This window comes from Athalia rosae, chromosome 4 (assembly GCF_917208135.1).
Source record: "Athalia rosae chromosome 4, iyAthRosa1.1, whole genome shotgun sequence".
Lineage (NCBI taxonomy): Eukaryota > Metazoa > Arthropoda > Insecta > Hymenoptera > Athaliidae > Athalia > Athalia rosae.
Window position 1 is genome coordinate 2,403,756 of NC_064029.1, and position 9,860 is coordinate 2,413,615.

The window sequence follows — 9,860 nt, forward strand, 5'->3', positions numbered from 1 at the left end:
CTCCTGGCATTTAACGTTTAATCCTGATGCTCATTCATTTTAATTTCCGGTTTTGGAAGTTTTTGACTTGAAGAACTTGTATTTTTTTGTCTGTGATCCTCTCTGAAAAAGAGAGACCCGTACTCCATTTCATTACTAGATATTTAAAAGTCTGTCTTGTTTTGGAAATTGGTTGACGTTCAATCTTACTTTGAAGGCTTCCGAGATATTCACTGATTTTGTTGGCGTACCATGTAGCATTTTCTGCCAATCCGGCCTACTGGCTTGTGCGATACGACGTTCGGCTTCTTCAAACTAGTTTAGTTCAAAGTAAAATTATTTCATGCCTGTCAATTGTACACATTTTACAAGTAGATTGAACTTACGATCCTTTCTACTTCCGTATTTTGTACTGTTTGTTGAGATGTATTACCAAACTGTACCCTGTGCTGCTTAATTGGACTATCTTTGTTTGGCAATTTTAGTATCGGCTTGGATATTGGTATAGTAGGAGATGGCTAAAACACCATGAACGTAGAATTTATAGGCTGTAAACTAATTGTAGGTGAACGGCTTTCTGTTGCCTGGCTACTCATCATTGTTATTAGCAGTATTATTTTAATAATTTTTCTTCAAATGAAGTTCAATGTACTAGAAATTTCTAAGAAACATATTGTCTCTACTCTTATGAGCAGACACATTAGTTCTTCAAATTCTTAGTTCAATTAATATTTTATAAGTAAAATGTTAGTAATCGGTTACATTACCAGCATTGATAAGCTTGACATTTTTGATAGCGATTTCTGGACATTTCTAGCTTCCATTGAGGTGTTTGAATCTTTTAATTGTTTCTGCTTGAGATTATCGTTCTCTTGTCTCAATGCAGAGATTTTTTTTTTAAGTTCTTCATATTGGTGTTTCATTTCTTTGCTTTGGGTTTCGTGTTTTTCATTTTTTTCTTTTTCATTCTTATGAAATTCAATACTCTCTAAATTAACTCGAGTGAACTTGAGTTTTTCGGTCGACAGCTCCTGATTTAGTTGGTCAATTTTCATATTTTTTTCTCTGATTTCTGCCTCATGGCCAGCAATTTTACATTGTTTTTGCGAACGCCTAGCTTCCTGTTGCACCAGAAAAAATATTAAACATTCCATGATCGCAAAATATGGGTTACTATAGCGGAGAAAAAAGTACGCAAAAGAACTCTTTCAACTCACCTGTATTTTCTTTTCATATTCCAACTTATTGGCACTTATATCTTTCTTCAGAATTTCTATACGCTTCTCTAATTCCTCAATACGTTCGCTTCTTTCTTTCAGGTGCTTCTTGAGCTCTACTGCTTCTTTTGCATCGTTTAATTTCCTTTCATCCATTTTGTCAAGGAGCTTGGCAGTTTCAGTACATTTATCTTTCAATTTTTGCTCAACCAAGGCCAATTCGATCCTTGCTTCAGATAATTTCCCGTCGTTCGTATCCTCCTTAGCTTTGTACATTTCAATATTTGCTGTTACCTGAGCGATCTCTTTTTCTTGGACACTGAGTTTTTCATTAAGTTTCTGAATTTCCGCAGATAACTTTTTATTTAGCTCTATCTCACCACTTAGCTCGATTTCAAGTTCTTCGACCTGAAATCAGAAATGAATTTGAAAATCGAATTATACCATTGGTGGGACAAAGAATCGCGACATCCAGAATCAATATTATTAATAATAGTCTCTTGAGATGTACGATAATATTTGAACCTGTTCATTTTTATTCTTGATGGTATTGTTTAGTTCTAAAACTTCTTCGTTTGCTTTGACTAAAGTTGCTGATAATTCCTGGTTACAGAGAGTCTCTCTGTCAAGCTTATCAATTGTCTCTGCATGTAGTAAAGTCACATCTTGAAGCTGCTTTCTGAAATTTGTATATTTATTGTACTTCAATAAGTCAATATGTATTCAATTAAGACACTTAAACTTCATCCAATCAACATGCATTGTAATCTGTGGCATTACTTGGATTGCACTTTTTATTTTACCTATGAGCAGCTAGTTCGAGATCTTTATTAGCAATTTCTATGAAATGTGAAGTTCTCAATTCCTCTAGCTCATTCTGCAAACTCGTCTCTTTCTCTTTTAGTTCCAGTATGTTAGATTTCAACAGTTTAATCTGATTTTCATATTCTGCAGAACTAACTTCTAGCGCCTTATATTTGGAGGAAAACAATCGATATTTTTCAAGGTTCTCATTATTTACCTGTTTAGAGGAAAGATGTTTTTCACCATCGATCGAATGTCGGACGTTGGTCCATTACTTTTCTAGATAGATTCAGTTATCGCTACCAGTCAAATAGTTGACGCATCATTTTTTCTATTAAATAACATCACATACTTACCTCTGCCAATTTGGATGTGGACTCTCTTTCCATGTTCAAAGTGGCCTCAATTTGCTTGATGGTATTCATCAATTCCGTCTTCTCTTGGTTATATTTTTCGTTATTTTCATGGATTATTTTCTCACATTCGTCCCGTTTAGATGAAATTTCAAACATTAACTGCGTCTTTTCCTTTATAACATCTGCAAGTTTTTCGTAATCCTCACGGATGGTGGATAGTTCGTCGTTTTTTATTATCAAGTCATTTTCTAGGTTTTTTCTCGCCGCTGAAACTGTGAAATACAAAGACAAATATATCACACATAGTTTTGTCCAACGATAAAAGTAAAATAAGCAAACCAAAGACTGTTTCCATAAATTAAAACTGGTACACGGTACTAATTGTAAGTTACCTTGATTGTAGTGTTCGCTTAAGTTCTTCCAACTATCCTGTTGTTTCAGAATCACCTTATTGTAGAGATCCTCTAAGGATTTTCGCTGTTCTTCATTTTCTCGACATGTGTTTTCTATAACATCGGTATGCTCTTGTATGATAGCCATCAGTTGCCAGCATGTGTTTTGTCTACATACGAAAGAAAAAATTGATTTGAAATGAACTAAAAACTATATAATTATACACATGTATTACTTTTTTATTATCTCATCTCGTGTTTTAATATCTTTCTGAATACGATTGGCCATCGTCTCATTAATTTCCTTTGTTTTGCTCAGATTATTTTCCAGTTCTTCAATTTTTAAATTAGCTGCTGCAAGTTGGTCTTGTCCTCCCAAAAATTCAGTCTAGCGTAAAACACACATATGAGCAGTCATGTTTATAATTTCATGATGAATTATTGAATAACGTGTTTTAAGTAAATGTTAGTTATGTCTACTGACTTCGGTAAGTAAATTCTTCTGATTTTGTAACTCAATCCATATCTGTGTTGATTGTTCCAAGGTGTAAGGTTCCGAACCAAGGCCTTGCGTAAGAGGCCCCCTTTGGGTTGAAAACTGGCTTTGGTTCTGAGGCCAAGACTGCTCAATGATTTTACGTTGTTTATTCGGAGTCGTAACATCGTTCATCATGGGTGCCTTTTGCTTTCGTACTCCAGCAGCTGCACGCTGTAAATCAAGTAATCAAGAATCGAATGATTATTCTAAGTACTTTTTTCTCTAAACTCTGACTTACGCTTTTCTGAATATTCATGCTGTTAAAAATTTTGAAAGAAATCATTTATGTATGGAGGAAAATAATTTACCGCGCGTTTTCTGCACATGAAAACAATTCATATTTGCAACTGAAGTTTTACTTACAGATGGGCCGAAGGCTTGTCCTTGTTTACAGTCACTGTCCATAGTTGATAATGGTGATTACAACTCTCCAACTTTGTAAGATTACAATCAAGTGGTAATAATAACTAGCAATATGGTCAACCGTCATTAATCTAGCATCTTGATTACCGCGGCGTTCATTTGTTGTAATTTTGAATTTTCCACTCGGTTTGAATTTTTGGAACTCTGTTATGATATTATTGCACATACCGGAAAAGTTTGTTTTGTTGCCAATAATCGAATTTTGGCAATTAGCTAAATCTTAAAACAGCTAAAATTTAAAAAGTAACAATTTTCCATAAACTCGTGTTATTTGGTTTCCAGTTTTGACTATGAGTTTGACTAATGTATTCTATATTTGAAATTCATTCAAAATGCCTGTTGACAACACAAAGCGTTGATTGAACATTGGTCAGCCAAATTCTGCAATCTTCAGTCACCGCTCACAGAGCTGTAGTTCGCGAAGAAAAACCAGTCAATAAATATGTTTATTTGTAGCATCGAACTACCCGAAAAAGTGTACATTTTGATCTCATACGAATATTGCATGTGGTGAGTTTGTGATGTTTGAAAAAATTCGGTATTTATTTTTTTGCATACCTAAGAAAAATAATTGCACTTTACTCACGATCTATGGCACATTTATTTTACTATTAACTTTTGAATTATTAGCACAATCCATATAATTTTCATACGTATAATCGAACATTTCGAAATCAATTTGATATCTTTTATACAAATTATAAATCATATCCTGATTAAGAGCATTAAAATAGCTACAGGTTCGGTCATAGTCGGTGAAGCCACTTCTTGTTTCTTCCAATCTTGGTAGGTACACTTCATTTTCGGCTAAGCCTATTCTTGAGAAAATAAAATCTATTTCTCTGAACGTATAATTTTCCAATTTTAGGATGAAATTATAGTTTATATCGCATACTGAACAGTGTGAATAATAACTCTCCCAATGCACGTCATCTTTTGCTGTAGGCTGCCGCAGCAGCCAGACTATAAATTCTTTGAAAGTAGGAACCAACTTCAATCTGAAATCAACAGGTGAGTTTTCATTATTACAGAGTATTCTTAGTCATTCTAACAAGTTATGTATAATTTAACCACATACTTTTTGTTGGTCTGGAATATTTGACTCAATGAACTGCCAGTGGTGGCATTCGTGTGGAATAAATGTGGTCTGGTCAAATGAAAGATTTTTGGAGCATATATCCAACCTTGATCTGTATATTTTGTATTATCTTCTAAGCGGTCTCTAAAATATCAGAAATCAATTACACAAGTAATTGTCTTTTAGCTGATGTTGTAGCTCAATATTGACAAGGATATCGGGAAAATGTGGGTCTAAGGCTTGTCTTTTGAAACAGTAGTTCTTGTTCTTTTAGTCGAAGTATATGGTAGTATAACAGTACCTGTAAGATGAAACAATTCTTTCAAAAGGATGACGCACTACCATGAACTTGAAAACTCCATCGTTACTGATCAAATTTTTCAGTTCTTCTATTGTTTTTGGAGATAATATGTCAATTTCTCTGAAAGTAAGGAACACATCACTGAGGATTATTGCTTTAGTAGTTTCAAAGTGAGGTACCGAAAAATCCAATTACTTATCGTAATCTTTGGTCACCCTTCGATCCCACATATCAGAAATTAATTTTACAAAACTTGTTGATGCAGCCTTTCGAGTCCAACAATAGAGTGTTGTATTTTTTGGACTGTACAAATAATGTCTTTTCACAAGGACTGAGCTTATATTGTAATGGGTACATGCTTCAGAGATAGACTGAAGGTGCAGTACTTTCTGGAAAAACAGAAAAAGGGGATCAGCAATAATGTGACTGGTTATATTAGTCTACTTATGTGGACGTACCTCAGAATCGATAATTTGGCCTCGTGGATACTGATAGTCGAGTTCTTGTATACTTGCATCTAATGGCACAGTATTTTTTTGCACAAATTGACTAATTACCTTGTGGAAGGGTTTGCATTTTACTACCGACGTGCCGTTTTTCAATCGCAGGTTACTAATCGTTAAATAATTTTGTCTTATCGACAAGCAAAGTACACACGTGCAAATGTAAAAAATTACTCCAAACACAAATTTTAAAAATGTCGCCTTAGAAGTCATATCTGCAACTGGTGAGCGAAACACATGTCAGTTACTTGTCGGGAGATTAAAAGCATCCTGTTTTAAATATAGTAGGAGTGGCAGGCAGATAAGTTATCTGTAAACTATCAATCAGGACCAAATGCCCCATGGCTCCCCAACGAGAAGAATATTCTTCAGGTGGTTTGCAAGCTTCGTTGAGAAGTCTTCCTACCCGTTGACAATACATGAATATATAGGACAAGTGATTCACAGGATTATTGGAAAGGTGAGAAAATCAATGATCTTATGTACCTGAAATTAATTTATTTGTCTTTCCTGACAGCATTAGTAGGTATACAGTACAGTATAAATTCATATGTCACGCGGTATACACATTCAATCTTATTAATTACTCTTCAGTGTGAACTAAAAAATTGAATCAACTATTTCGTATAGGTCTACATGCTAACATCACACATGTACCTCCGCTTCTTATATATCCATTACTTTACTGAAGTTAGATGGAACATTCGCTTCACGAATATTATCAGAATCGCAAGATTCCCAACACAAATCAATTTGACGTTATTAATCTAGTTGTCAAAAAATTATGTTATGTTTAACTTCAGAAACAAGAAAAACGGAAAAAAATACTGAAGAGATTAGCATTTCCTAAGTTACATTTGACCAAATTATAGGTCAGTGAATTTAATGTTGATATTTCCTATTACGGAATCGACATATTCGAGGACACAAGAAATTCGTGAATATAAACACTTCACATAGAAAATATTACAAAAATTAATGAGAAAAGTAAACCTACAATTGATGAGACAACGAAATTCGTTGATTTCCCTACGGATTTCCAATACCCTTCTCATTCAGAATGAGGCGCCAAGTGGAACAGTATAAAAAAATGTATTTATCAAATTTATCTACGTTCCCTGTAACGGTGGTGGTGATCCCGAGTGGACGAACGATGATCACTGTGTCGGCTATGTCGACTTGCAGTTCGCCACAAAAATTCGTCAACACTGCGTTCATAGCTTCGTTTATCCAAGGAAGAAGTTGAAGAACTATAATCTGGTGGTAGAGGTAGTCCATCATAGTAGCGAGGGGGTGGAGGTGGTGGTGGTATGGCATCATAAGGGTGAGAAGCAACATATGGTGGTAGAGGAGGTAATTGATGCTGCATTGTACGCATGTAATCTGCGACATAAGCTTCAGCAGCTGCAGCTGCACCGATTCCAGAGCTCCCGTAGCCTCTAAGATGAAAAAAAAAATCATAGCAGAAGGTGATCGATACTAAATGCGGTGACTGTTTCCATACTTACTTTGCATAGGGGGAATCCCCGCGACTAAACCACGTTGGATATCTTTGGTGGTGATCTCTCGAACCCCTGTGATCTCCTGACGGGTGCAGGTTGCCTCTGGCCAATGAAGCCAAGCGCGACCTTGAAGTCAGAAACAGCCTACGACCTCTTCCACGACTACGTAGAAATCTCGAGGTGTTTACAGACCTATTGTTATCACGATAGCTTCTTGAAGTTCTCAACACATTTTTGGATGCTTCCTTCGACTTTCGTAAAATGGGTGTCATTTCTATTCCTAATAATTGAGAAATCAAATTAAGATGGAGACATATTCGAATGCGCCGATAAAGTGAAATTTTCGGGCATGGTTGTGCAGTATACCTTCGTCTTCTGGGAACAGCCTGCACAACTCCTCAGCGACTCGTGGTTCAATTTCCTGACCATCCCGTCCAATCTTAACTTGTTTACCATCGTTCCAAGGATTGTACAGGTGCAGCGTCGATGTAAAAGGTAATTCTTTTCTGCATACCCAATCGACCTTGAATACTCCTCCTAATGCTTTGGCTGATAGACCCGGCGGCAATACCTACAATGTCGGTAATGACCAAAAATATTTTTTAGATCGAATATTGGAACGATTTCACACACAGAATATTTTTTTTTGTATTATCGAGTATGAGTGACCATTCATGTCTGTATTCAAGTCCTGCCAGATTTTTGGCTGACTCAAAGCTTTGAATTTTGTGACGGTGGCCTTCTGTGAAATGAAGATGGATTCGGTACAAGAATAACAAACTCGTGTTAAGCAAACAAACCCATGATATAGGAGGTCCGTCTCTTCGGGACTCCGTGCTGAGCCTAGCAAATCCAGCAAATTTTCCGGATTCCTTAACTGAGAAAATGAGAAGAACATTTCTCGATTCGCTATATGCTTGATTCAAATTAGCTTCGTTTTGCGGAAGAGTACTCCACACTCCTTTTGCTTTCGATAACGTCACGTTTTCGGCATTATTTGATTTAATGATGAAGAACCTGATGGCAAAAATGATAGGAAATCTGTGTAAGAAATAGTATCAAGCCTAATTGGACTGATTTTTCTTATGGCAAAACGTTTCATATTATATCCAGGCAGCTTGTATTTCAATACAACACACTTCCCCACATCCAGAAAATATAACAGCTATTGGTATTTGAACTACTGATATTTTTTGACTTTGTATAAAACTTCAATCATAGCTAGTGAATTGAATACATCAGGGTACTGAACTCATCTAGGTATTGAATCGAATTATGAAATCATAAGAGTCTCAACATCAAATTTTATCATTTATATGCGTGTTCATTATTGGGATATAAAACTTATTGAGAAATATATGAGAATTTTGAAGTAGTGTGTCGAACCTTGCATCTCTAAATAAATAATTTAGTTTTGTCGTGTAATCGTAGTTTTTGGCGATAGCTTTGCTCTCCTTGGATCTTGCACGTTTAGTCTCAGGACTAGAAGACTTCGAATCCCTCGACCTTGCCCGTTTTCCTTTGTTTCTACGATTTCGCTTGTTGTCTCCCCTTGAAGAATTTGTCGAAACTGAGCTAATGCTCGGTTGGCTGGATTCTGAATCTGAGCTACTAGAAGACACCTCACTGCGTGTGTCGTAAGTCTCATCAGCACCTATTTTCAGCTCATCCCCCATTTCATTTTCCCCGCAACTTAGGTTTATGTTATCTCCATCGGCATTATTTTCCATTTTGATAGGAAGTCTAAATATGTTTTCTTTATCACAGGAACTCCTAGAGTCTTGGCGATGTCGATGTATACCTATCCAGGTTCGTCTTGCAATAACGTGGGATAATCAGTGCAAAGCCAGGGTCGTTCTAGGGCCTCTAAATCTGCTCTGAAACGCAAATATAAAAATATCCTTACTCCATGGTAACGTATGTTAGTAACTTTTCCCAACAACATCGTTATATATAGATATATCGCGAACATTTTTCCAATTCCAATTCCAATTTCAATTATTATTATGATAAAATAAGTCCTTGTAATTTTTTTTTTCATTTGCCTGTTCTTTTATTTCTCTTTAAGATATCAACTGAAACTTTTGGAATACTAAAACCACGTTACATTCAACTTCTGATATTTGCTTTATCGGTATGTCTGTCAAAGCTTTTGATTGTGTATAGAAAACTTTGTTATACGAGCACAAAATATATTTTATTTTAACAAACAGGGACGGTCCTTGAGGGCACGAGTTAATGTACGTAAATCGTGCTAGGAAATGGTCTTAAAAGTAAAGAAAAGTTCGTGTATTATATTGGTCATAAACAGCTCCTGTATCATCTAAGTCCTGGCACCACTAGACATGCTCAGAATTATATATATTTTTTTCTTTCTTTTAATGTAAAAAAGTTCACGTTCGAAAACATTTAAGTCTTTGGATACAAGCCATTGCAGTCGACTCGTACACTTACGTGCACACTAGTATATTTTCTCCACTTTACAAAACACACTTAGCACCGCACCAAGTACTCGTTCTTAATCGTCTACCGATTGTCATATGAGTAATCTGTAAACATCTATCTGAATACACCGCGAACACAAAACAACTTCTCGCAAGCATTCGTTGACAATACACGACAATAAACAATTTAATCCGAGGTTGGAACAACGCTCGGAAGTTAGAAGCTTGGGGAGAAGCTTGAAGAAAAGCAATCGCGGTCGCATCTATCATGTGACGTGACGCAATCGATAAAGATGATATCGCAATGTACGATGCCAATTACC

General features: G+C 35.9%; 3 protein-coding genes and 1 long non-coding RNA gene across 8 annotated transcripts; 1 reads left to right on the forward strand and 3 right to left on the reverse strand.

The window, feature by feature from the left end:
* Positions 1-21: 21 nt before the first annotated feature.
* LOC105690233 (putative autophagy-related protein 11) lies at positions 22-3,716 on the reverse strand. 3 transcript variants are annotated; one of them, XM_048654155.1, is made up of 12 exons: positions 3,525-3,716; positions 3,233-3,457; positions 2,985-3,136; positions 2,749-2,918; positions 2,357-2,628; positions 2,000-2,217; positions 1,722-1,875; positions 1,197-1,604; positions 747-1,100; positions 366-497; positions 190-294; positions 22-102 (listed from the first exon to the last, which is right to left on the reverse strand). In XM_048654155.1, exons 1-12 carry the CDS (start codon positions 3,567-3,569, stop codon positions 40-42), a joined length of 2,298 nt encoding a protein of 765 aa, XP_048510112.1. In that variant the 5' UTR covers positions 3,570-3,716; the 3' UTR covers positions 22-39. The 3 variants fall into 3 exon arrangements, with proteins under 3 accessions (XP_048510112.1, XP_048510111.1, XP_048510110.1); XM_048654154.1 differs by having other exon boundaries at positions 2,357-2,918; positions 3,650-3,716; XM_048654153.1 differs by having other exon boundaries at positions 2,357-2,918.
* On the forward strand, positions 3,308-4,781 carry LOC125500648. Its single transcript, XR_007278075.1, has 3 exons — positions 3,308-3,468; positions 3,652-4,495; positions 4,578-4,781. It is a non-coding gene; the product is annotated as an uncharacterized LOC125500648 (long non-coding RNA).
* A 12-nt stretch (positions 4,782-4,793) lies between these two features.
* Positions 4,794-5,870, reverse strand: LOC105690232. Its single transcript, XM_048654159.1, has 3 exons — positions 5,547-5,870; positions 5,284-5,477; positions 4,794-5,208 (listed from the first exon to the last, which is right to left on the reverse strand). The coding sequence occupies exons 1-3, from the start codon at positions 5,802-5,804 to the stop codon at positions 5,058-5,060; spliced, it is 603 nt and encodes a 200-aa protein (XP_048510116.1). The 5' UTR covers positions 5,805-5,870; the 3' UTR covers positions 4,794-5,057.
* A 204-nt stretch (positions 5,871-6,074) lies between these two features.
* Positions 6,075-9,812, reverse strand: LOC105690284 (YTH domain-containing protein 1). Of its 3 annotated transcripts, none has more exons than XM_012407963.4 (6): positions 9,548-9,812; positions 8,480-8,965; positions 7,894-8,110; positions 7,460-7,664; positions 7,100-7,373; positions 6,075-7,030 (listed from the first exon to the last, which is right to left on the reverse strand). In XM_012407963.4, the coding sequence occupies exons 2-6, from the start codon at positions 8,821-8,823 to the stop codon at positions 6,697-6,699; spliced, it is 1,374 nt and encodes a 457-aa protein (XP_012263386.1). In that variant the 5' UTR covers positions 8,824-8,965; positions 9,548-9,812; the 3' UTR covers positions 6,075-6,696. The 3 variants fall into 3 exon arrangements, with proteins under 3 accessions (XP_012263386.1, XP_012263380.1, XP_012263382.1); XM_012407957.4 differs by having other exon boundaries at positions 8,480-8,970; XM_012407959.4 differs by having other exon boundaries at positions 8,480-8,970; positions 9,201-9,812.
* Positions 9,813-9,860: the final 48 nt, after the last annotated feature.